Here is a 27730-nt window from a genome sequence, read left to right as displayed (position 1 = left end):
GGTTCTGCTGACTCTTGGTCAGAGTCAGAGATCGGTGTGTGTGACAGCGGTTAAAAAGGCACAGGGTGGGGGTATGGACCTCCAGAAAACCAGGCTTCATTTTTTTTCTTGCTTACGGAGCTTAGAATGCCTCGAATGCATGGGCTTTTTGTAGAAAGCCACAACACAAGATCTACAATTTCCCATAATTTTAGGACTGCTTTTTTTTTCCCAGAAAAGTAATCCACATGTGTTTGTATTTCTGGACAACTCTGAAATATAATAGATCTAATGTGCCCATTATACAGAATATTTATGAAGTGCAGTTTAATTGGAGATTCTTAATGTAAATATGGCCTATCTTTCCAATGCGTTTCCTTGAAACAAACCTGTTTGGTAAGCTCAGTCTCTATCAATAGCAGTTTCAATAACTTTTATTATTAAATTTATGAGCAGATGTGGGCTTTAGAAGGAGAAAGGAAATTTGGTGCATAAATTTTTAAGTAAACTTCTTGATAGAGATCAAATGAAGAAATGCAAAACTTTGTAAGAACTTGGCATAGGTATTTGAATGGGAAGCTTCACAAATGTAGCTATAATATTGGCTTGAAACCCTTAAACTAAAAGCTGTAAAACTAGTTGGAGGGCACAGGGAGATGGGAGCAAATGAGTGTTTTATAAATTATTAATGTAGAACTTGCTGGAATACTACTTTGCTTTTTTGTTTTTAAAAACTCTGAGCAGAGGAGCAAGGCTCAAGTACATCTTCAGTTCCTTCATGAAACTTACTCCAAAATTCTTCTTTATCATTTCAGATGTTGGATGAAAATAACCATCTTATTCAGTGTATAATGGACTATCAGAACAAAGGAAAGACGTCTGAATGCTCTCAGTAAGACATAAATCCAAAACTACTATGGACTGGGTGAATTTCCAGATCACCATTCTTCATTTGTTTAGCTCACCTCATAGGACAACTGTGCTGTGAAGAATAGTAAAGTATTGCTGCAGATACTACGCTTAAAATTGTTTTTTCTGTTTGCCGTGTGACTGTCACTTCTGCCACTGAAATAAATGTTGCAACTTGACTTCTGCAGGTTGATGTCACAATGATGACACTCATAAAAATGGGGATTGTGTACCCAAGATCTTTTTTCCTCTGCATCATAATTACATTTTGAGAAAGAGGTAGTTTTCTTCTCAAACCTTTCAAAATCATGTAGGAATGGACCTTTCTTCTTCCTGTTGGAAAACACAGGAGAACTGCCTGTTTTCCACTTGCCCAAAACCAAACAGCCTTGTCTTAGACATTTTTTTGGCTTGCCAGAATATCTCATGTGGACTTGCTGTCTAGTGGGATCCCTGGGCAGTGATCTGAGAGAACTGTAGGAGGAGTAAATTGTTAAGGAGTATTTTCTCAGTATTTTCTGGTATGGGATCATCAGACAAACAGAGTCAGCTGGCAAACAGGGCATCACAGTGTGGCTCTTGAGTCCTTCCTAAGAGAACTGATAGTGTGGGATTAGGAGGGGGGTCATAAATATTAGGTATTTTTGCTTTAAGGGAATGCTTTTAGTGTTGCATAGTTAACTGTGTTAAGCTGTTTGCAAGCCTATAGTTAGTGTATTCATAATCTGTTCCTGCTTTCAGAATTATTGTGACCGTGGGCTAGAAGTTGAGACTATGTTAAGAATGTGGTTCTGTAACAGAAAAATCATTCCATAGCAAACTTCCAAAGCTCAGGGTCCTGATGAAATGTTTGCACTGTTCTTGGTTGTGATTCACATAAATAGATTATATCTGGCATCTGGGGATATAATATAAGGAGCTCTCTTTCCCTAGTATTTGTGATGGCAATCCCACCAAACAGCCATATGTGTGCTCCATGTGACTCCTGGTGGCTTCGTTTGGGGCAGGAAATGAAACAGGTGAGAACAGTGTCACCCAGCTTTAGGTTTTTCACAGCAAGACAGAAGTTGTAGAAAAGATGCGGGCACAGATTTGATGGAGGCATTGGGAAAGACTGGGTAATAAGTAAGCATGAGGGGAAAGGCTTAGGATGCCTAATGATGGTACTCTTGTAAGTCTTTTGAATCTTGTTTTACATAGGTGACTTTATTTACATATGTAGAATTAAAGTAAGTTCTAATGTTGTATTCATGACTTAAGATCTGTTTTGCTTTTGTTTATTTTGATAGATACCAGCAGATGCTGCATACCAACTTGGTTTACCTAGCCACTATAGCTGACTCCAACCAGAACATGCAGTCTCTACTACCAGCAGTAAGTACAAAATAGTGTAAATCTAGGGAATAGATTTCATGTGGGCTCCTGAAGGGGGAAAAACAGAAAACCCAACACAAAACCACACAGAAGTGTTTGAGGCAATGACCAAACATTTAGCCTCTGACTTACTGTACAGTGACTACAAGATGCAGTGCCTCTTCATGCTGTATTTGGAGTCTAGCAATCTCACTTTTTAGGTCTTTCTCAAAATCTACTTGTTTAACTGAAGGCTGATACTCTGGGTTAAAGGTGCTGTGCACAGGTTATCTGACCTTATCATAGACAGTCTTGGGGTTTTTTTATTGACTAACAACTCCAGTGATGTGGGTCTTAGTCAGTTTCTACAACAGTACTGTTTCTCCTCTTACGTGAGGGAAAGGTGGAGGGGGCGGGGTGGGGATTTTTGTTACTATTTTTTGCTGTAGTATCATCCATTCTTTTGCCTCAGTGGGATGAGGTTGGGTAGATCTTTTTCTGCTTTTCTGAACTCTAAGTGTGTATCTTAAATTCTTTGCCTCTCTCCCGGATTAGAAAGCAACCTTTTTTTAAGGTGAATAATGATAATATCCAAGAAATGAGGTTGCATGGTTAAAACACTCCATCACTTTCCAAATGAAGCATTTCTTGGGTAATATTTGCTATTTCTTTTTTTTTTTTTAAATCTGGAGTTTTTTCAATCTGTATTCCTGAACTCTTTATTTTATAAGATACCTCCATTTCCCCCCCTTTCCATTGTTTACGGAGCAGTAAGGAGGGATACAACAAACATTAAAATAGCTTGCTGTTTGCTTTTTGAGTTAATCGGAAAGCTTGGGGAGTTCATTGTGAGTAACACAAGGAAGTTCTTTGTTTTTTGGTAATAAGACTTTTTTCTTGAATTAATATAGTCTTGATTCATTTCTGTAATATGAAGCTAAAAAGAATGTCTATAAAACAGCCATTCCTAGATACTAGTTTTCACCAGCTGAAATTGAATTACTTTTTCTTTGGTCTCTGGAGAAGTGTTCTCCAATCATTGCTACTAGCGAAGCATCCTTTCAAGTTGGTACCTAGAGGACTATAGAAACAGTGCTTCATTATGTCCAACCTGTTGTGCCTGTAGAGGCTTCTCTTTTTATAAATCCATGCTTGTAGCTGAGCGGGAGGGAAAGAAACCTTTAAGAGGGCTGTGTGTATTACTCAACTAATACGTTTTTGGAGGCTTAATTCATATCCTGGTTCTGATGACAACTGGAAATGAATTTGACCTTATCCTAGTCCCTGGTGAACAGCCCTGTTCTTAAAAGTTGAATGTGGTGACGTTCTCGTCTTAAAAGAAAATGAAGATAGGGCTGAGAGACTTTCACAGATCAGGGCTGAAGTACATTTTTGATCTTGAATGTAAGGAATATTCCACAGCAGTGAGGCAGTAGCATAGTGGTTTTTGTTTGGGGGCGGGGGGAGTCCCCTTTGGACAGCTGAGGGTGGGGACAATAAAAGGTAGTTTCTTAGGTTTTCTTTCAAACTAAAATACAAAATGAAATTTAGATGTTCAGTCTTACCCTCAGCATAGGCAATCTGACCTACCAAGTCAAATCTTTGAAGATTTGCCTGAAGTGCGGTAACATAATCAGCTAAAATGACTCTTTGTTGGGGTTTTTAGAAAGATATTCTTTAAACTTTTTCTGTCTTTGCAACAAATCTTAGCCAGAATAATTTGGAAACATGTGAGCTACTGCTTTTTTGCAGTGCATGATAAACTACTTCAGACTCTTTTCCTTTATTGGTTTTCCATTTAAGAACTGATGAGGCTGAAGTTGACTTGAAAGTATTACGTTTCTGTTCATCATGCTTCTGTGTAAGACTGTTCAACAGCTGACTAAATTCAAGGGTAGTGGGTAGCAACAGTTAAATATGTAGCATGACACTGTGTAAACATCTACTATTTTTTAATAGTAAAATACATCAAATTTATGATGTTACCATTGTGGTAGTTTCCCATATAGCTTAGGAGGGCTTGAGTCTGAATAGCTTCTGAAGTTGGGTTGTATCTGGTCTCTTCATATCTGGAAAATTATTCTTTTACTGAACTATACTTTCTTCTTTGTTTAAATTTTATCTTGGTTTTGTTTTATCAAGTAAATACACTCTCAAGAAGCTTTAGAACTTGACTATTAGTTTTTAGAAAAATGTTTTGTGTGATCAAATGAAGTTGAAAAGAAAAAGCTGCTATTGAGAGAGCTCTTTTGTCCAGTGTGAATTCTAAATGATCAGGTTCATTGAAATTTTTAATACAAGCTAAGATGATTTGAACCTGATGATAACTTCATTGTGTACCCTCACAGTAGTCCTTAGATTTAATGCTAATTCTTCATATTGCTGGGAATACATATATTCTTGTATATTTTCCCTCATGTTTTCTGTCAGGATTGCTTAAAATAATTACTGCCTCCTTCCTATTGGACATAAATGTATTTTTTAATATAAAAAGTCAGCTTCTGTGCTATCTGTCCGCATCTTTTAGAACGCGCAACCCGAATCGAATGATTGTACATCCTTTCTGAAAGTGTGGTGTTGCCCATAGAGAACAAGATAAATCTTATGGTAAACAAAAGCATAATGAACCAACTGTGTGGTGTGCAGAGAAATGCTTCTATAAAGGGCCTGGAAGTGAGGAAAAGGTGCAAGAGGTGAAGCAGGCGTTGCAGGCTGCGGGTGAAGAGAACTAGAAAGACTTTGGAACTCCAATGTCAACAAAGCTCCTGTTGTCTTTGTATGCATCATAAATGTGGAGTACTAAATTATGACTTCTGGGGTAAGAGGCTTTCCTTCACATCTGAAGATGAAAGAAGTGCAAGGTTAATCTCCTTGTGTCAACCAGTCTTTTCTCAGCCATGTGACCAGCAGCATTACTAAGGACATTCCCAGCTGGATGAGAGTTGTTGCTAAGTTTGCATGTAAAGTTGATGCAATTTTTTGCTGCCTCTTCTTGAGTTATGGCAGGTATTATCTTTCTTGGACAGCAACAGAGAGTCTATTTGCCACCCCCATATGGGATAAGCTAGCTTTCCGGAAAGAGCTTGAATAGTGAGAACACAACACTTATATTCTTTTGATTTCCACTGGTGCTACTTTTAAGGGAGGCAACAGCAAAGAATTAGTATCCTTGAACTGTAGGGAGCCAAGATGTAACTGTGTCCAGTTCTGGGCTCCTCAGTTCAAGAAGGACAGGGAACTACTGGAGAGAGTCCAGTGGAGGGCTACAAGATGGTCAAAAGAATGGAGCACCTCTCTTATGAGGAAAGGCTGAGAGACGTGGGTCTGTTTAGCTTGGAGAAGAGAGGACTGAGTGGGGACCTCATCAATGCTTATCAATATCTAAAGGGCAGGTGTCAAAGAGGATAGGGCCAGACTATTCTTGGTGGTGCCCAGTGACAGGACAAGGGGCAACAGGCACAAGCTGGAACACAGAAAATTCCCTCTCAACATGGGGAAAAACTTCTTTGCTTTGAGGGTGACAGAGCCCTGGAACAGGCTGCCCAGAGAGGGTGTGGAGTCTCCTTCTCTGGAGATACTCAAAGCCTGCCTTCATGTGGTCCTGTCCAACCTGCTGTAGGTAACCCTACTTTGGCAGGGGGGTGGATGAGAGGATCTCTGAAGGTCCCTTCCAACCCCTGCAGTTCTGTGATTCTGTGACTGTGACCTCCAAGATAACCTACAAAAAGTAATAGTGAAGGTGTCTGTATGTCTAAACACATTAAATCTCAAACTGCAGAAAAGGTGTCTTATCCTTCCCAATTGATTTTTGGTTTTCTCGCGAGAGAGTGTCTTCGTGGCATTAAAAAGTCATTGCAAACTACTGAATGAAAAGTAAATTTTCGACTTGGACATTTTCCCTCTCCAATACGTCTTAATTTCACTGAATTTCACTGAATTTCTAGAGTTGGAAGGGACCATAGAGATCATCTAGTCCAACTCCCCTGCTGAAGCAGGATTGCCTAGAGCTAGAGCATGTTACTCAGGACTTGCCAACTATTTATGGGAAAACAAGCCATGATCATCACTGTATTGGTAAAAGTAGAGGAGATTTTTTTGTCCTGCTCTCAAGCCTTTACATAACAGACAAATATTGAGGTCTGTAGGAATTATTTAATTGGGAACACTTGTTTTGTTCGGCTTTTTTAAATGCAGAAAAAGTTTTGGTTTTTTTTTTCCCCCAGAGTTTTTCTTACATAATGCAGCTTGCCTTTTGTGAGTGTGAGAGCACTTGATTTCAGTGTGTGTTTCAAGAAGGTGATGAAAATAAATGCTTATGATAATTACTCATGCTTAAAATCTGCCAGTTTTATATTGAAAGTGCCAGTTTCTTCCAGCAGCAAGCTAAACAGTGTATGTGAAATGACGGCCAAGAAAACTCATTGTCTCTGAGTTGTAGAAAAATATGCACATGTCGTTTAATTATTTTTCTTAATTTCATAATATTGGAAGGCTTATTAATAAAGTTATTAATAAAAAAGTTATTTTTTTTCTTGCTTGAGATACTTTTCTCAAAAGTAATGCTTTTTGTGGGACTTGTGAAATCCCTTAGTCTATGCTGTTCTAAAATCTGTCACACAGATTAGGGCAGAGTTCGTGTCATTTTAGTTAGAAAACACTTCTATATAAAATGATTGCTTTTTATAAAAGTTTAATGTCAACGAACAGTGAAATGCTGGTTAGTTCCAAAGAAACTGCTTCAAGAAGTAGAACCATTAAACATCATTACTAGTGTCCGACTAAAACTTTTTCTTCAAGTTGCTTATTGGAATACATTTGTTTTGTTTGGTTTTGGTTTTTTGTGCTTTTTATTTTTAACTTTTTCAGACAGTCTCATATGATCTTAAATACACTTTAGTACTTTTCAAAGGGGTGATGTTCAATCTGGTTTTAATGTATTTGTAATGTGATTAGTTTGCAGAAACAGTTCAGAGTCTCAGGAACAGAACAGTGCACTTGGCTTTTTCTACTAGCCTTTATTCTGAACATAAAACTTGTCTAAAATATTTGTTTTAATTGAATTATTACGATACTGCCTTTTCTTTGCCAAAACAAGTAAAAACCCAAAACCAACAACAACAAACAGGCAAAAAGCAACCAAGGTTGCATCCAGAAAGGACAAATAAGGCTCAGTTTTAATAGCTTAAAATTAAACTTGCAAATTAAACTCCTATTACTGAAGATGAGAGAAATCCTAAATGAATAAAATTCTTGTCCAGTTGTGCTTGGACACAAATGCTTGGAAAAGTCCAATTTGTGGTAGTGTTGTAGAATATCTGTTAATGGTATCTGCTTTCTTGCTGATCACAGCTGGCATAGGTCTTTAAACCTCTGGCTTAATTCAGCGTATATTGAATGGTGGTGTGTTGATTAAATTAGTTTTAAAGCAGATACACCATACTGCTTTGAGTATTACTCTGCATTAGCCTTTCAGAACACAAGTCCATGGCAAATTCAAGTTCAGCTATTCGTAAATTGAATAAATAGAGAACGGAGAAAAATAAGTTGAATGTTTCCTGTCAGGAGGCAAGTGAGCTATTAGTCAGAAGCAGAGCTTGGATTTTGAAGAATAATTGCTCTGATTAAATGTTTGTTAAACAGTTTTCAAAAAGCATAATAATTTCTAAAGATTTCTTGAGAAAGGGAGGAAAGATGTTGTATTTATACCCACCATATTATCCAAGTACTCTCCCAGGAGGATTTCTAGATGACGTCAGTAACAGTGAATGTGTTCTTGAAAACAAGAAATTGGAACACTTTTGGTGTGGAATTTCACGTTAGAGTAACTTAACCAAAACAGCAGCTTGCCTCCTGCTCCTCAAATGAGAGTCAAGTAGAGCCACTGTGGTTGGGATGGGTAAAAGAAACTCAACTTCATGTTCCTGTACTAGAAACTATCAAGCTAGTGCAAATCCATAATTGATAAAAACAAACCTATTTGTCTCTGCATCTTCCCTGAAGAATGTAATTTCTCAAATTATTCCCTCCTCCAACTCCTCATACTCTACATTTTTTATTTGTTGTGCTGATTTTGCATAGCAAAAAATATTTCCTGTGTTTTGTGAGCAAGCAACAGGTGGGGATTGCCTCCTTTGGTAATGGTCTCTAGCCCACAGTTAGTTAGGCTGTGTTGCTGGAGAATGGGAAATGTGAGACATTTAGGTTCATGTTGTAGTGCCACGTTATTCTCAGAACTTAGTGTTACCACTGTGTTTGGGTGATCTCACATCGAATAACATGGCAAATAAGACTTTTCCTGAAGTTGTACAGTATTACAGCTCTGTTAGAGATGAGATTTAATTTATTGCTGTCAGTAGCTCGTTCTTGGCTGTGATAACCAGTCATAAAAGCCATGCATTATTATTTAGCTGTGTAAGTGCTTACAGAGAGGTTGAGTGTGTCTGTATCACTTAATTGTGTGTGCCCCAAGGCCAGAACATGATCCTCTCTATCCATTCTCTTTCTTTGGGGCTTTGGATGCTGTTTGACTTCTGACCTCTAAGTGAACACTCTGTTTGCCTATGTGTTCATTGTCTGTAAAAATGTGGTGATGGGATATTAACCAAGAGAAAACTAGTTGTACAAATAGCTACTCAGATACAATTTTTGGTTTTTGTTTCTTTTTTTTTTTTTTTTTTTGTGGGGGTTTAAACAATTTTATGTTTTGTACAAAAAGCTACCCAGATAAAATTTTTGGTTTTTTTTTTTTTTTTTTTTTTTTTTTTTGATGGAGCATGAACACATTCATGGTTTATACCAGGAAACTGAAAACCTAATCATTATAGGAAGGAAATCGTGTAAAATTGTCAGTAGTAAAAGCTTCTTAGAAGACTTAAACGGAAAGCAACCAGATGCTATGATTCAAGTTTTCTGGGTTGTTTCTCCCCTAGCCTATTTGTTGAATCTCTGCAATCCTTAGGTTGATATGCATCTTTTGGGGCCAATAGTGTCATTCTGCTTTAGGAAAAGAGAATTGGCTATACTGTGTTTTTAAAAGAATTTTCAGATTGTGGATCCTCAGTTTATCCATGTATGCCATAGTCTTGTAACAAAAACTGCTTTTTCCAGGTTGTTCATGTTGCTCCAGAGAGGTTTTTAAGTGTTGGAAAGAAGTTTGGCTGTTGTCAGACAAGATTTCCTTTTGATGGTAATGGTTACACTGACATAGTCATACTCTTGGTCAGCTGCAATTCTGCTGTGTGATGTTTCGGACTTGTATGATGAACCAATCCGGAAAATCAGTCCAGATTAATTAGGTGGAAAGAGGGATATTTTCATGCTGGATTAGCTCAGATTAACCGCAGGCCTGTTTAAATTACTGTATTGGCACAACTGAAAGGGCAGTATTGGGAAATGAAGGGCCACTGGAGGGAGCTTCTTAAGCCAGCAATTCTACTAAAAATAAAAATAATCAGAATACTGAAATTTAAGTTGTTAGTGTGTTAGTAGTGAACTCATAGACCACTAATGTGCTCCCACTTTAAAGAGGATCGCTCTACCTTCTGTAAGCTATTTTGCATGTATTGCTGCTAATCAGGTGTGTCCACATGGGGAGCTAGTGCACTGTACACAAAAAACTACTATATTGCTTACTAACTTCTGTGCCTGAGTTAGAAATCAGGAAAAATAGCAGCCAATTTGAATTACAAGTATGCTCTAAAGTGTAATTCTTTCGTAATTGAAGGTGTAATTTGCCTCTGTGTAGTACAGCATCTGCACAATTAACAATTAACTTATTCCTAGTCATTTAAAGTAAAACCATCTGAATTCATACTTTAGATTTAAATATTTTTAGTTATATTGAGTTAAGAATTTTAAGTTATTATTTTTTAAGTATCAGAAGAGGTATTGCTATGTGGACATTAAATATTTTAGGGTTACATTTTCTGCTTGTTAAAATGATGCTAAAGAATATTTGTACAGTGGAATATTTTTATACAGTGATATATGCATTTTGAAACAACTAAAGATTCCAATTTCCTCTTTAAACAAAGTGTTTAAGTATTCCATTATGCACTATTTTAATGTTTTGTTCAAATATTAAGTCAGAGTCTTTCTGAGTTTTGAAAATACTGATGTAAATTGAGATTTAGATCTAAACTTAGAATTCCTTACTGCTAGTGTCACAACTAGTACTTCAACAGTGAGAGCACAAATTACATTTCTAATTAACTTCACTATTTAGACACAATTGTAAATGCTTTTCACGTAGAAGTCCTCCCTACCCCTAAATAGCACACTTGCTGAGAACCGATAGAGGTTTATTATTTTTTCATTTAAGGTACTCTCAGTACTAGAATACTCTGCACCTTGTAGAAGAGAAGTCGTAACCCAGTTTAAAAAAATCCTTCCTCTTTCAAATCTCAAAAATGTCCTCCTTTATGATGTTATTTCCCAGTCTGACACCTCAGTAAGTACTCTGCAGGTGCCATCACCACTTATCAACAGAGTACTGTTCTCTGAGACTGGGACAGGTGCTGTGATATTAGCAGGGCAGGGTACCTCCTGGGATGGGATATTTTGCTTTGCAGAAAATGGTATTTGAGAACTGAAAACCAAAGATGATGGATTAAACCCTGAGTTAGAGCCTCTCTTAGATCAGAAGGCTTTTATGTTTGTGTTCCATGTAGCTTTTAAATTTTTTTTCTGCCAAGATTTTCAAGAAAATTGTATTTTTGGTAGTGTATTTTAAATATCTATTGCTATTTGTATTGATTAGCAACACTGTGTTTTAGTGTGCTTAATAGTATTTCCCATCTTTTACATTTTACTGATGACCGAGTTGGTATTCCACCTCAGTTTTTATAGCAATAAATGTTCCATAAACAAATCTTTTAACCTGCTATTGATGGTAAGGAAAATCTGATAGGGCAGAGAAGAGATGATAGATGAAAGTTCCAGGTGTACAATTCCACCATGGCAGCTTTTATTGTTTGCTGCGTTGCATTTGATCTAATTTATTATTTAAAAGAAAATCCTCTAAAAAACATATGCAGTTTGAATACTGTTTTAAGTGTATGCTTCCAGATAACTTTGGAGTTCAGTGGGATTTTGTTTGCTGAAAGTTGTCAGTTAAAATCTAACATGTTTTTTTTTATTTTTTTATTCTCTGTTTCTTTGGTTACAACTGCAGGTCAGTTTCAGTCTTTTTCCAGTTCAGATTTCAAGAGCTGACAAAATAGCTTATGATTTTTTTTTTTCATGCTCTGATAAATTTTAAATGCTCATAGCAGCTATAAATTATAATCTGTGTGTTGGGGGAAGTGAGCCAAAAATTAGTATTTAGCAAGTGAAGTTATGTCTGACATCTTACTTCTGGCTCTTTAATTTACTTGTTACCGATAGTAAAACATACAACATTTTCTACTTCATAACTAGAATACAGTCATCAATGATTTTAATTTCTCTTCCTTTCTGTCACTCCTCCAGCAGGAGGAGGAAAGTAGCCTTTCCTTAGGTTCTGTTAACCTAACTACATTTGGATGGCAGTTCACCCTTCTTATCTAGGCTGAATGGGTAGGGTTCATGGTGGGTAAATTTACCCTCACAGATGGTGAGGGGGGTTTCTTTTTAATTTTTCTTCTCTTACTATTTAGCTTTTGAATATTGTGTAGTCGTGTTGTATTTTAGAAAGTCTTTATTATGCATAGTGCATATTGCTGGGGATAGTCAATTTCCTCAATTTCTATAAAGAACAAAAAAGGTTAAATAAACCAGGTATTGTAGGTTTTTTTCCTTTGTTTTGTTTTTTAATTAAAGATGATTTAAAAGAAATATATCACCTGTAAAAGCCTGGATCAAGTCTTATAGCAATAGGGAAATTGCCAATTTAAAACACTTTTTTCTTGTTTTCTTCTGGCTGTGGCCAGTAAAAAAATACTCCAGAGGAATTTCACTCGGGAATAATTATATCTGCAGGAGACATTTCTTTTTAATTACTATCATGTAGTGATTGGTTTATGACCCTGACAGGAAGGCTTATAACACTTTAAAAAAAATCCTATATAATTGTTTTGATTGCATATATGTATGTGTAATTATCTCTGAATCTTATTTAAACTTTGAGTGTCTCATATTGATGAATTCCTCACGTTTATGTAATTTATATGGTGTCTTGTATGTTTAGTGTTATTCCTCAATTTATTGACTATTCTTCTGGGATTTTCTTTGTTGTTAAAGCATAAATTGGATGATCTACTTTTTGTATATATCATACATTAAATTGTATTTCTGTCATATCCTCTTAGGTCCCTTTCGATATTTAAAAAAAAAAATCTGTCCTTTTTGACTTGTTTCATATGAAAGACATTCGAAGTCTTGAATCACTCATTGCTTGTCTTTGGAATCCTTCCACCTTTACAATATCTTCTTGTGATTGCTTTCCTCAACCTAACCATGTATCATGATCACAAATACCATGGCATTTTTTTTTTCTTGGATATTCTATCTCACTTTTGATATATCCAAGTACTGCAGGTAATCATAAAGTGAACAAAGGTATTTTAAATAGTTTTAATGGATTTTTTTTAAATTATTTTTTTCCTACCAAACTGCCTGTGTGACGTTCAATTCTTTTTTTTTTTTTTTTTTTTTTTTATCCCATCGCTACATCTACTGAAACAGTGATTGTAGCAATCAGTATGGTTTTTTTTTAAATTATTTTTTTCCCACCAAACTTGCTTTGGGAAGTTAAATTTTTTTTTTTTTTTTTTTTTTTTTCCTGGATGAGTTGCAATAGGAGTTTCCTCTTCATGAAGAAAGAGCTGTTCAAAATTCAGTGTAATTGCTATATATTTATCCATGTTGAATTTCACCTGGCACCATTCTGCTTGTTCTTTCTTCCACAGTTTTCAGTAATTAATGTTGCAGTGTCTTCAAATGTTGACAAATATTTCTAAGGGGCCTCTCTATGTTCCTTTATTCTCTGAACTTCTTGTAAGGTTGTTGCTTATTTCTTCCCTTTGGGCAGTTTCTATTCAGTGAAAGTGTATTGCTCTGAACAACGTATTTTTCCAAAAGGCTTTGTCAAAAAACTTGTATAAAGAAGTTTTTATTAAATATGCAGCTAAGTGGTTTAATTTATATATTTGAAAATTTCTAATAGATTAGAAAGATATGACTTCCCTATATTGACACTCTACTAACTCATCTTTAGTTTTATCATCCTTGGAGTTTTCTAGTACTCTAATTACTTTCATCAATTTACTTGTATCTTGGGGAACAAAGCTCACAGATTTATGATTCTTAGAACTGGTTCTACTACTTTTTTATAAAAATAGGTACAGTGTTCACCTACCTTCTAGTCATCTTATGGGGTAGTTTATTTTAATGAAAGACTGAATTTGTTTGCAACATGGACCTTTTTCTTGCAGTATTTTTAAGGATCTGAAATGAGTTCACACAGGGCTGTTTCCATATCCAGAAGCTGCTCTTGCTAAATTATTTCCTGGTAGTACCTTTTTGGGTATTTTTAATTACTCCCTCAGTTCTCTCAATTCCCTATGGTTTGTGAAATCTCTTGCAGGTTTCTGTATCTAATGGGAATTTAAAAATCCTTAATACTTTTTTTTTCCTGTCCTTGAATGTTGGCACTCTCAATGCTGGTTTTTTATCACTGCAGTGTTTGTCTTACTATTTAAAAATGAATGTTTTGAAAACTTGTAGAATAAATTTCAGAGTTGGAGTATGTAGTTTTGTCTTAAATAATCTCTGGAGATTTTGTTGTCCATCTTGTAATAACAGCTGCAGGATAGCAAAAACCTAGGTATGATCTAAAATTTTTTAGTACTTTATAGTATTTTTCATCAGCAGCATGTTGTGTGAATGGTGGATTTACTAATGATTTATATGTGGAATCCAAGAAGTTAGTTTCAGTTCTGAAAACCTTTCAACTTGGATGGCTTTGCTCTGTTTGCTGACGTGGGGCTGTTATGCTCTGAGCTGTAGTTGCTCATGTGGAGATACCAAGCGTGTTGGTTTTGCTGGTATTCCAAAAATTACTTTTTAAATAAAGAATTAAAATAGTCTCTTTGCGGTTTCTGGTTTGTTTGTTTCTCTTGATATCAGTTTTAGATGGTTTCTGTTAGATGCAAAAGAAGGATGATAGTGAGCTGAAGGTGAAGTGAAGGAAGACTCTGCTGAAGCAGCCTTGCTTTGGTTGCTCAGTAATGGGAGAGGATCAAGCAAAGCAGAGCAGCATTCCACTGGCACAGTTCAGAGAGAAGAGGTGCTTCTCACTCTTGCCTTTTCCACCTTCTGCCACTTCTGCTATAGATGGAGGAATAAACTTGCTTATAAAAAAAGTCATTCTCTTCATTGTGGAGGAATGAAAGGAATTGAGTGAGAGAAGTCGTCTACTTGTGTTTTCTTTAGTCTCCTTCCTTCCTTCTACTAAATAAAACTTTTCACTAATTTCTTGAGGCATTTAAAAAAATATTGCACGGAAAATAATACATGCTTGAAGTATTTAAAGAAATGTTGAGAAAATAAATTAGTACTGTTCCCCCTCTCACCCTGGCAAGTGAATGCACGCATGTCCATCTGTCTTACCCTGATGTTGCCTTCTCCAGGGCCAGAAAGGGATCCCACCTTACCCTTGTTTGGAAAGGCCTTACTCTTTTTTTACTGTCTTACATCTTGTCTTTGTGCACCCCCTGCTGAATAGGTGTAGGTGTAAGGGGGACCAGGCTGGACCTTAGGGATCACCCCTTTGGTTGTTTCTATGAAGAGAAGCGTGAAAAATACGTGTGGTTGTGTCTCGGGAAGGGTTTTTGCAGGAAGTTATGGCCTTTTAGAGGTGGTTCTCAAAAACCAGAGACCCAGGCGTTCGCTCTCACAGAGATGATTTTTTATTCCCCTGAAAGCATTTGGCCAAGGTACGTGAGGAGGCTCGTGCAGTCTCAGGTGTTTTTAACAGGGAAGTGAAGCTGGTGACTAGCAGTTTCTGCCTCTCCTTACATTGCCATGACTAGAACCTGATAGCAAATTCCCCCTTGTACTTACTGTTTTTCTTGCTCTCCCTCTTTGAACTCTCAAGGTTATTCAGTTATTTTCCTCACAATTTCATTAGGAAATTTGCCAAAAACATCCTTTCTAGGCAGCTGTCTCTGGACCTTTGGAGGCCAGCAGTAATGTGCTTCCAGTCTGCAGGGGGTGTTTGGCAGGGAGTTATGAACTAGGCCTCCAGCGCTTCGGGGGAGAGAGGGGAAGAGATCGCAAACGCTTTACCGCACCCGGGTGCAATTGCTTTTTTTGCTCATCTACGAGCATTCGGAGCCTTTCCTCTCTTGCCGTACCTGTTCTGTCCCCGTGCAAGGCCTGTTAACAGCAATGAATAGGTGATGTGAGAGAATTACAATGGAAGGGTTCTTTCCCTGCTCACCAAATGTTGCTTTGAAAAGGAAACCTTTTGTGTGTGAGGGAGCCACTCCAGCGACCTGAAATTGTTCAGATACAAATCAATGCCTCATTAAAAAATTGTATTTTTTCCGTTTTGAAGCGGTGCTTGAAGGTGCTGCGGTGTTGTCTGCGTGTCATACGGCATGTAAAATTGATGGAGGGATTAAACGTTTTGCCGAAATTGATACGGGGAGGAGTTAAGCGCCTGGGAAAGAGCAAGGAATGCGTTTCGGTGCTTTCTTTCGTAAGCCCGCTGAAAAATATAGGCAACTGCTGTACCATATGTACATAGAGTGTATTTGTCAGACTAACTGCTTCTCGTGTTTGACTAAACTGTCTCCTTTCAGCCACCCACACAGAATATGCCTATGGGTCCGGGCGGGATGAGTCAGAGCGGCCCTCCCCCTCCGCCGCGCTCCCACAACATGTCTTCAGATGGTATGGTAGGTGGGGGCCCTCCTGCACCACACATGCAGAACCAGATGAACGGCCAGATGCCTGGTAAGTTTTTCTCCTCTAAGACATTAACACCAGCGTTGCCTGGCAACCGAAACGACATGGGGGCTCAGGGGATACTAGATTGTTGATGACAAAACTGCTTTGAATGCCCCCGAGTACAAGCTCTCTTAGAGTTTGTTAGCTACAGAGCTACGTGACCTGTATTCAGTGTTTATCAGGCTGCCCTTGGGCTTTGATGTAGCTGACACACAGCATTCCTCTGATGAACAGAACTGGCTAAATTTAGTCTGTTTGAAACCGCGCAGTACAGCTGGCTTTAGAAGGCTTATTGGGGAAAGGTATTGGCCTGTGGCTGAGTGAACACAAATCCTTCCATAAAAAGATAATGTGAAATCATCGTAGCTAAATAATTAGATAATAATAAAATAGATACATCTTAAAGAGGGTGTTTCGAATGTGGGTAAACGTTAAAAAAATAATAATAATAAAAATCTCTTTAATACAGAAAGTGATCCAGCTTCCACTAATCCTCTGTGTTTTTTATTATCGAAGATGTGTTGAATCGTAAGGGATTTGTAAAGAAATGGCCTCCAGATTATTGTTCTAGGTGTAAATTTTAAGTCAGTTTTTATGCCATCCTGTTTTGCAATAAAAAGAAAAGTGCTTGGGAAGTCAGAAACAAAGCAGTGAAACAAGATGATAAAATTCCACACTGTACCTACCAGTACTGGCTTTGGGGTAACTATTCCCTTTAGCAGTCAGATCAGAATGGAGTAGGCCCTGGAAAGGCTTGCTTCTTTATATAGAGGCTGTTTTCCAGAATTTCTTCTCATAAAGTCATACTGCCTATTTCATGTGAATTGGCTCTTCAGCTTAAAATTGCATTCCCAGGATTACTTTTGTTCAGGACCCCTTCATTTTTTTTTTTTTTTTGTATGGAAGAACTTTTCATACAAAAGCTCTTCAAGGTATTTATTCTTCCAAGAAAGGAAACTGCTGTCAAAGGATCTCTCAAAATTCATCTCTCAGTGGTCACAAGGATAAGCTCCACGACAGCAATCACAGTAAATAACTGCAAAGCTTATTATGAAGTACAAAATATAATGATGCTATAGTCTCTAATTTCTGTGCAAATCCTGATAAAATGGGCACGACAGTGTTAGTGACAGCTTTTCTGAGAAGAATAGCTGAGTAACCTCCAGAGGCTGTGTGTAAGAAGTGTAATAAAAGATCTAGAGAAGAAGTTAGTTTCACCATACATGTTGGTCATGGTTTGCATTTGGAAGTGGAAAGAGCAATACATGCTGCTCCCTAAGTAGGGCAGAGATATTCTGGTTGTAGAGTCCTCTATCCATCTAAGATCCATCAGCTCCCATGGAGAATAGCATTGCCTCTCACAAATCAGTCTCTTTGACCCTCTAGTGTAATCATATTATTGTTATTATAATGATCTTTTCCAAGGAGAAGGATTACTAAGTCACAATGTGAGCATAATGACTTCACTGCAGAGCCACGGGGGAGAAAAGTCACTCCTTAAACATACATATTTTGTAATTAGATAGAATAAGAAAAGAGCTCTTATGAAAATATGTGAAAGGTAAATAGGTTTGTTTTGGTATTCACCTAGACAGATACTTAAATACAGTTTCCAACTAAGCTCTAATTTAGCCTTTCTTCCAACATATTCCCTTTTTTGAATGTCTGTTCCTTCCCTTCTCTGTTTAAGGTTGTCTCTGAGGATGCTAAGATAAACAGCTTAAGATGAGGACATCTCTAATATCAGAAAGGCATGCTAAAATCATTTCATAGTTAGGCCTTGGAGAAGGGGAAGCAGAATCATCTTGTTAAGTGGATAGCTGAATGATTATTTTCTTTAAGTGTTTGCTAGTTTACCTGTATATAAGCCTTTGTTTATTTCATAGACATGTATTTGTAATCATTTCTGCAGTGTGTATGTTTGCTTTCTGTTTATAGGGCACTTACTCTAAAGTTATACAGACACTTCGTAATAGAAGCCAGATACAAAACCTTAAATACCTGAGACAGGCTGAGAGAATTGGGGATGTTCAGCCTGGAGAAGAGAAGGCTCCAGGGAGACCTTACGGAAGCCATCCAGTACCTGAAGGGGGCTTACAAGAAAGCTGGAGAGGGACTTGTTACAAGGGCATGTAGTAACAGGTCAAGGAGTAATGGCTTCAAACTGGAAGAGGATAGATTTAGGTTAGATAGCAGGAGGACATTTTTCAGTATGAGGTGGTGAGACACTGGAACACGTCACCCAGTGAAGTTGTGGATGCCTCTTCCCTGGAAGTGTTCAAGACCAAGCTGGATGGGGCTTTGAGCAACCTGGTCTAGTGGGAGGTGTCCCTGCCCATGGCTGGGGGTTTGGAACTCGATAATCTTTAAGGTCCTTTCCAACCTGAGTCATTCTGTGATTCTATGAAGACAGAATCTGTCCAAAAGGAATTAAATCACTAAGGTGCAAACTGAAAATCACTAAGGTAAAACCCTGAAGAATTCAGGGTCAACAGCCATGAGTTGACCACTCTGGAAGAAATAAAATTTAAAATACCATCTAAGGATTTCTGAAAGTCTTATCTGAGCAGGGGCTTCCACATGACTGAATGTTGGTGGGATGGGGGATGGGAGGATTAAAAGAACTGCCTAATGATGGTCAGGGAATGGGTTCATTTAAAGTTCTGCTGTGGACCTGTCCCGTTACCTAAAGGGCAAAGGATGACTTCTCTCATACATGTGTTTTGGATAATAAAGGACCTGAATTGCTGTTGAGGCCCTTTATTACATCCCCTGAAAAATGAGTGTCTGTGTCCTCTTACCAGCAAAGACAGTTATGATGAACCTTTTTCAGCCTATGGTGGAATTGAGTATTATCTGTACCTGTGGCAGATTATGGCTTTTACCTGAAAAAATTACTCTCTGAAGAGTGACATTGACTGAGAGTTTGTGTAATGCAAAGTAAAGTCTGGATTTGGAAGGAGATGCTGAACTGGGTTGTGCTGGTGGCAAGTTATCTTCCCAATTTCTTGAGCTTGTTTTATCAAACACAGGAAGCTGAAAGGTAAGATTTGCCATAGGACCTTTGTCCTGGAACTGGCAGGTCACCTTCCTGAATGTGCTCATGTATTACCAGCAAGTTCTCTCAAAGTTTTCTTTCCTTCTTGCGAATGTAGTCTCAAATGCACTTAAGCTGGTTTACAGCTTCTCAGAGCTAAGATACTGACCGTAAGTGGCTAGGAGGAAAAAGGACTTCTGTTTATAGTCAAGATACTTACTGTACTAACTTTATTGTAACACAGAATCTAATTAGTACAGCATTTAAAGCAGTTATTTTAATGGCAGATAAGCACTTTGTGTCTCTTTCATGCATATTTCATTTGTATTCCGCTCTTCCTATTTAATTCATTCATATAAAAAAAAATAATCACCTCTTGTGTTCTTATGTGCAGGAAAACCTCTTGAAGTGTTTTGGAAAACTATAAAAAAATATTTATAGAATGTATTAACTATTTTTCATTTGCAAGATTTTTTGATACTATGATCTTGGCTTTTCCTCTGTCTTTGTCTTCCAGCTTCTAACAAACTATTTGATTTTGACTCCATGCATGCCTGACATTTCATGTGCTAGCTTTTTTTTTTTAATGCTTTCCCTGTTTTGGTGCTACCCTAGACATGAAGTGTAAACCAGCCTTCTAAATAAGGTGTTTCATTTTTTTCAACTTCTCTCTTGTGATGGTTTTTGCCTTCCCCATTTTGCTTCTTACATGACCAGGTTTTAAAAACTTGTTCCACTGTGTGCTTTGGTAGCTCTCTGAAATCTACTATTGACAATTTCTTCCTTTAAGCAAAAAGTAACAAAGCTGCTCCCAGGCCCTGACTTTCAGTCACTAATCCTGTGTGGTCTTCCTTTTCTTATGAGAGAAAATGAGAAACTAGTTAGTCTTCTAGCAGTCCTGCACAGTTGCTTGGCACTGGAGTCTGGAGCTTTTCTTCACTTCAGCTTTCCTTTAACACATTGATGATACCACAGTTAGGTGATCTAATTTTTTCCTAATTAAACTGTCTCTCTTTTCTCACTATTACTGAGTAAGGCAGCGTTGAACTGAAGAGGGGACAGTATAGACAACTGTAGTTCTTTGTCATGGTCATAATCCTATTCACCGAGTTATTTTTTTCTGTATTTGTGGTGGGTCTGCTTTTGTACCATTCAGCAATCTCTGCTCATCTTGTTTTGCAGGAACAGTGAAGTGTGCATATGATACATTTTAGCTCTTTCACTTCCCTTGATAAAATATGCTTACGTTTTTGTAAGGTGCCTTGAAAAGGGCAAGAGGCTAAATATATTCTTAAATGTATTCTCTGTTTCTTTTTCTTGGCTTTTAGTAGCTGTGTTGGCTTTTAGTAGTTGTGTTCATTGATAATTGTTATCTTTTTCTTCTGCATCTTTTTGTTTGTGGGTCAGTTGGTGTTACCTCTGTGACCTTGTGTACAACTCCCTATGTCCTTGTTTTAGCCTTCACTCTGTCCTAGATTAGTGCAGTTATTTTTTTAGCCAAGACAGGACTCAGGAGCTGTTTACAGAAAGTAGATACTTGGCTTTGTGGTGGTTTGGGGACTTTTTTTTTTTTGCTTGGTTTTGTTGGGGTTTTTTGTTCTGTTTTTTTTTTCTTTTTTCATGGGGAGATACATAACCAAATCACTATCTTCCTACAACTCTACTGACATAGTTTCTTTTCAGTTCTCTTCTACATTTTCTGTATTTCTTAGGGTTTTGTAGCTTAAAAAAATGCACCAGTGGCATGTTTAGTGGCAATAGCATCTTCTTGATAAACTCAGTGTATCAACACTTGCCTTGTTTACAATTGACCTACTCTGTCACATTGCTCTGGTTGTAGATATCTTCATAAACTCTTCACGTCCTTGTCATATGCATAATCCTTGCACTTCATTTACTTTTTCACTTCATGGAATGGCTGGGAAGGGACCTTTAAAGGTCATCTAATCCAGCCTCCCCTGCAATGAGCAGGGATATCCTCAACTAGATCAGGTTACTCAGAGCCCTGCCCAGCCTGATCTTGAATGTTTCCAGGGATGGGGTATCTGCCACCCCTCTGGGCAGCCTCTGCCAGTGTTTCACCACTCTCATTGTAAAAAAATTCTTCCTTATATCTCATCTGAATTTACCCTCTTTTAGCTTTAAACCATTACTCCTTTGTACCTATCTTTCTTATAAGCTCCCTTTAAGTACTGGAAGGCTGCAATAAGGTCTCCCCTGAGCCTTCTCTTCTCCAGGCTGAACAACCCCAACTCTCTCAGCCTGTCCTTATAGGAGAGGTGCTTCAGCCCTCTGAGTGCTTTTGTGTCCCTTCTCTGGACCCACTCCAACAGGTCCATGTCCTTCCTGTGCTGAGGGCTCCAGAGCAGAACGCAGTGCTCCAGGTGGGGTCTCACAAGAGCTGAGTAGAGGTGCAGAATCACCTCCCTCGACCTGCTGGCCACACTTCTGTTGATGCAGCCCAGGATACAGTTGGCTTTCTGAGCTGTGAACTCAGATTGCCAGCTCATGTCCAGCTTTTCATCCACCAATACCCCCAGGTCCTTCTTGGCAGGGCTGCTCTCAACCACTTCATCCCCCAGCTTGTGTTGATACCAATGGTTGCCCTGACCCAGGTGCAGGACCCTGCACTTGGCCTTGTTGAGCCTCATGAGGTTCACATGGGCCCACTTCTCAAGCTTGTCCATGTCATATTTATATCCAGTCACACCTCTTACTAATTTTACTCCTATTAGCTGCTCACTTATCCCAGTTGAAGTAATGAGTAAACTGATCATGTGGTATTGTACTGTTTATGCTTTTTAAAATAGCCATTGAGAGTAGATTTAACTCGGAGAACAATCCAATTCTAGGCTGTGTTGTCCAGAAAAGGGGAAATAAAGGGTGAAGAGATCTAGTTGGCCTCATGGGTATGTGGACAGGTTGTTCTTCCTTTGATTCTTTGCAAGCACAAGAAGTGAGCTGATAATTTGATGTCTCTTCCAGTTGTCATCTCCCATCCTACTAATCTGTAAATACAGTTGCAGAATATTGGCCATAGATTATATGTTCCAACAATATGAAATATGCCTTCAGCTATTTTTATTCTACATGTATTTGTACCATGTCAGTGCTAATACTGCCTGACTTTGGAAAAAAAAATATTAACTGTTCCTTTCAGAGCAGTCTCTAGTATGGTTTGTTTGAATAAACAGAAATGTTACAGCTATTGTAGCAATTATATGTGCAGTTGTGATAGAGCTATCAAGCTGGCTGTTAAACTTGATACTGTACAATTCAGGTTGAAATTCAGGGTGTGTTCTGTGAGCACTAAAAAAAAACTAGTTTTGCATATGATAGGGATATAAGATGAGCTATATGATATTTTACGCTTTTGTTTTAGTGGCTTCAGCTGCTCAGCAAAAGAAAATATATTGCATAGTAGAGCTGAATTTTGACTGTTGTTAACTATTTTTTTGATTTAGGATATCACGAGCAAACTTTTTTATCTTTGTTTTAATGTAATTGTATTTAATAACTTTTATTTGATTCAGCATGACTCTATTTGCTTGATTTATGATACTTAATGTAAAACCTTTTTTTTTTTTTTTTTTGCCTGTTTTTCTTTCTGAAGGACCTAACCATATGCCTATGCAAGGACCTGGACCTAACCAACTCAATATGACAAACAGTTCCATGAACATGCCTTCAAGTAGCCATGGGTCAATGGGCGGCTATAATCACTCAGTGCCATCCTCACAGAGCATGCCAGTGCAGAATCAGATGACCATGAGCCAGGGACAGCCCATGGGCAACTATGGTCCCAGACCAAACATGAACATGCAACCAAACCAAGGTAAGCGAGGTGCTTGGTAACTTCTGTAAAAAGGAAACATCTCAGGTACAGACCTTTTTTAAAGGTCTTTTCTTGTCAATTTCCTTCTTTAAATGCATTTGTACTTATGGTTGGAGAGATCTGTGTCTCTTTCTCCCATGTGTCAATGACTTTTTGCTTATTTGCAGACATTGAACTGTTTTCAGGTGTTATTTGAGAATCTGGGAATGGATATGGTTTCATTAGTTATAAGTTTGAACTACTGTTACCTTTCCCAGACTTTACACTTCTGTCTATTATTTCTTGAGTTGGTAAAATACATCTCTACAGTCTCTTGGGTAAATTGAAAAATTAAAGTGAGATATGCCTCAGATTTTTGTACCTAATTAATCTTTGTTTTCTGCTGCATGCTGTTTTAGTGTGGAATGTCTGTTAATCTTAAAGAAATAAAATTCAGTTCCAGTAACAAATCCGGTACTCCCTACTGTTTTCAGGAGATGTCCTTGTGTATATAGTAAAATTCAAAACTAATTTTGTATCTAGGATATTTACATAGCATAAACAGATGATGTATCCTGTTGACAGTATGCTCCTTGTTGAAGTGCCAAGGACATTGCAGAATTAAAATATTGCATTAGAGTCACAACAGACCAAATTATTAAATTGTGTGTATACTGCATATTCTTATGAATGTACTTTGCAAGTCAGCAAGCAGTATTTTCAGTTTAGCTGTTAAGTTTGTTACTACATTGGATCTGGACATAGCACCTGCTAGAAGACATACTGCAGAATTTAAAAAAAAAAAATGCTTCTGCCACGCTTACAGCAAATATGAACTCTTATGGAAATATCAGCTGAAGGATATGACTTGAGTTGAGGTTTTCATCTCTCTTCTAATGCAGTAGGAGAACGTGTTTGTTCTCTTTTTCTACGGCTTCCTTCCTGGTCATTGTAGAAAAAAAATATAATCCTCCAGTGGCATAGGTTTTTATTGCAGTGTACTCTCATTGGACACCAAAGCTCCACTTTGTTAGGTAGGTAGTAGTTGTTCCTGAGGTGTAAGAGCAGACCATGTCATCCTGATCAGTTTTGTTATTACATCAGAGAAAGGTACAAAACGGACAAAGACTAAGTTAATGAGAGACCCAAAATGAGTCAAGACAAACCAGCTGTTTTTGCAGTTTTCTTGCCAGTAGGGAAAGTAGGAAGTCGAAATCCTTCATCGTCCACATTGTTAATAATATTTTTCTTAAAATTTAACAGCAGAGGAAACAAAAGATGGGCACATAGCAGAGGAAACTGGCACAAGTGGGAATATTTTTGACTGTCTCTCTGAACCGTCAAGTTATCTGTGTATTCTGGACTATACATAATGGAGTAATTTTGTAGACGTTGTAGGATGCTTTAGAGAAGTCCTGTGTGTGCTCAGTTGAAATGTGTTAGTTGCAGAGAGTTAGCAATAAATATGCAGCAGTATGTGTGAGGGAGCCATCCACAAAGTCGCTCTGCAGAAAACAACTGACATTGTATGACTGGCTTACCATTTAGGACTAGTGATTATTCAGTCTCAAAGTAGTCTTCTTTTACTCTTCCTCATTCCTCTGCTGTATTTTCGCTACTCTGTCAAACTTGAAAATTGCTCATTAGAAATTAGGCAGAAAAATACTTAAAAGGTTTCTGTTCCGAACAAATAATAGTACTGAAGTGGCTTTGGGGAATAAAGAATAAAGCAGTATGTAACCAAATTGTACGTTCAAGACCAAGAGTAAAAACTTTACTTGGAACAAGAGCTGGTACCATTGCCTGCACCTAGAGCCATGATACGCTGTTACCTTGGGTAATTCTAATTTTGCTAAATTTTGACCCTAGGGGCTGAGATTTTTTCTCTGTTCCAAATGTCTGCTTCAGGGCTGATTCTTTTTTTTTTTTTTTTTGTGGAAGTCCAAAGAAGTGGAGAGCCATTTCTGACAGTGGAGTGAAAAACTACGTTCTTCAAAATATTTCAATGCCTTACAAAAACATTGCTAAATAGAGCACTTCATGTGTAAATGTAGGAGTGCAGGTACCCCTTGCTTTAGTCAGGGCTGTTTTTTTTTTTTTTTTTTTTTTTGTGGAAGTCCACAGAAGTGGAGAGCCATTTCTGACAGTGGAGTGAAAAACTACGTTCTTCAAAATATTTCAATGCCTTACAAAAACATTGCTAAATAGAGCACTTCATGTGTAAATGTAGGAGTGCAGGTACCCCTTGCTTTAGAGAAAGCTTTGAAACTTGTCTGTTACGCCAAGGTGCTATTCCCTGTTTCAATTAAAATATTGTCCCAAATTAGTCAAATTTTAAATATCTGTGGGGGAAGAACTAAGGCTGAAGATGTGTATGTTTATTATGTATTGGTAGCTAAGGTTTTTGACCTAAGAGTATTCCTGATCAGGTCTACTTAATACGTTTCATCCATTTTCTACTCTTAGTTGTTGCACTTGTTTTGAGATTTGGTGATGGATAAGAGGAGATGGTTTTTGTATCTTCACTCCTGTAACTCCAAGAGAAACCTGTGAGACTCTGAGAGGTTTAGATGGGTAGCCAAGATCCAGTCTGGCTGGGCAGAGGGTCCCAGCCAAGCATGGACACTGCAGGCTTCTCATCTAAGTGAAGAAACAAGAATGAGCCACTAGGAAATGCTTTGGGGTGGAGTTTAACAAAAAAGGAATAAACAGATTGTGACTTGAAGATTTCTCAATTGGCAGTGTGTGCTGCCATTCAGAAACAGAAATAAACAGAAATTTTCTGAACCTCAGTACTGTTGCCAGGAGGCATTTGTGAACCCCTAAACACATGTTGTTTCTCATAAAGGGGTGATCCATGTTGAGACTAAGACATACTACTATATCTGTCAGTAAATAACAGCAGTAGCTAAATATAATGCTGAATATTCTGGAAGATAAGGTCTTCACATCTCAAGTTGGCTGTTAAAATTAGTAGATGTTTTTGACCTTAATCCTTCCCTGCATGGGTTCCCCATCTGTAGAGGAATAAATCTGATGGTAAGATTATAATACCATCTGATTTCACAGGAGTGTTGTCAAAGTATATTCATTATGAAGATTTGGACATTTTAGTTATGAGTGCCATAAGAAAGCCCATGAGTAAATTAATAATTCTGTCTTCAGTGTTTGACCAGGCAATGGCATCTGACACAAACAATTAGGAGGAAACAAATATTGAAATGGCTTTTCAGTTAATAATATCTACTGTGTCCTGAATGAGGCAAGCACTTTATAATAGATAAAGACACCATTATATGCAGAAAGGTTTTATCTAACTTTTGGGTAGTTTTAGCATAACTTTATCATGTACTTTTTCTAGCAAACATTTTGCTACATATATACATTTTGAGGCAGATGGTGTTAGGAGGAAAAGAAATTAAAACGTGCAATCCTGCAATGATCTACCTTCAGTCCCCACGCTGTACTCATTATTGATTTACACTAATTTTTAAAATGCTAGGCACAGGAATATCTTAAATGAGAAGCAAAATTTTCATGGTACTGTTTTTATACAGTCAATCTAGTTAAAAGCAGAATTTTAATAGTTTTGGATTTAGGAAGCAGAGTGTTTTAAGTAGAAGATTCAGTAGATGACTCTTGGTGAAAAGGCTACTGTAGCAGCCTGGGACATCCACAAGGAATATTGGCCACCTTTTTGGAAAAGTTAGGAATCAGCAGGAGCTGAGTGAACGTGGAAGAAACTCCTTTCCTAGGGGTGCATTTCTTCTTCTGTATGGGAAGCTACTTCACTTGAATGAAATATTTAAAGTATTGCCAATTTTTGACTTTTCAGAGGGGAGGTGTAAGCACAGTTTTTCAGGAACCTGAAACTTACGTGCAAATTCCTCACATATATTTTGAACAGACATTTTACAGTCAGAGAATAATAATAATAAACAGTACAATTGAAGTACTTTTAAGGAACAAGAAATCATAGCTTGACCATCTCAGAAACTGCCTCTGAGATCCTTTTGCTAGGATTCTGTGCCCTTGCTTGAAGCAATATTTTCAAACTCTCCAGTCTCTATTTAATGAGTATCATAGGATGCTTGGGGTGAGGGAGGGGAACTAGTTTACTTTTAACAGGTGAACTCTACATGAGAATGTCATGTTGACTTGATCATTTGCAGAACGCCAATTGTTGAATCTGGTGCTGAGATTTTTTTAAATGACGGTTTCATTTATATACACTTGCAAAAATTGCATTAAAGTTTCAGAGCTCTTTCAATTACAAGCAAATCTGAGACGTTCCAGAGACAGCAAAGATCAGGCAGGTGCAGAATTCCTGTCTTTTGTTGTCCACATAAAGAAAGAACTTAAAAGGTAGGAGTGTTCAGTGTTACCTGTAATATAAAAATACTCAGGGTGTGACAGATAAGAATAAAATTATTTCTGAGGTTGAGGACCTTTTGTGAATGTTTTGCCATCTGTTCATTCTCATGTAAGCAGAGGCTGTTAGTTTCAATACCTCAACTGCTTACAGTAGCCATGATGTCATGGACAAAGCAGGGCATTCTCAATTTTTTGGACATCTCACCTATTAAAGAAAAATAAAAATGCATCCACATTCTGAAGTGCAATCATGCCATAGCTGGATTTGTAGGATGCCTAGATGTAGAAGATGGCGCAGTTCTATCTTGAAAAAAAAAAAAAAAATATATATA

General features: G+C 37.6%; 1 protein-coding gene across 3 annotated transcripts in view; it reads left to right on the top strand.

Moving 5' to 3' along the window:
- Positions 1-788: 788 nt before the first annotated feature.
- Positions 789-27730, top strand: part of SS18 (synovial sarcoma translocation, chromosome 18) — a 41818-nt gene continuing 14876 nt past the window's right edge. For 2 of the 3 annotated variants that reach the window (XM_014936990.1, XM_014936989.1), the window contains exons 1-4: positions 795-871; positions 2178-2262; positions 16026-16179; positions 22824-23045. In XM_014936990.1, the coding sequence (XP_014792476.1) occupies positions 795-871; positions 2178-2262; positions 16026-16179; positions 22824-23045 (538 nt within the window). Of the gene's footprint in view, positions 872-2177; positions 2263-16025; positions 16180-22823; positions 23046-27730 lie in introns of all 3 variants that reach the window. The other variant, XM_014936991.1, reaches the window with a different exon arrangement.

The sequence above is a fragment of the Calidris pugnax genome, unplaced genomic scaffold (assembly GCF_001431845.1).
Source record: "Calidris pugnax isolate Ruff unplaced genomic scaffold, ASM143184v1 scaffold51, whole genome shotgun sequence".
NCBI lineage: Eukaryota > Metazoa > Chordata > Aves > Charadriiformes > Scolopacidae > Calidris > Calidris pugnax.
This window is presented reverse-complemented; position numbering and strand designations above follow the sequence as displayed.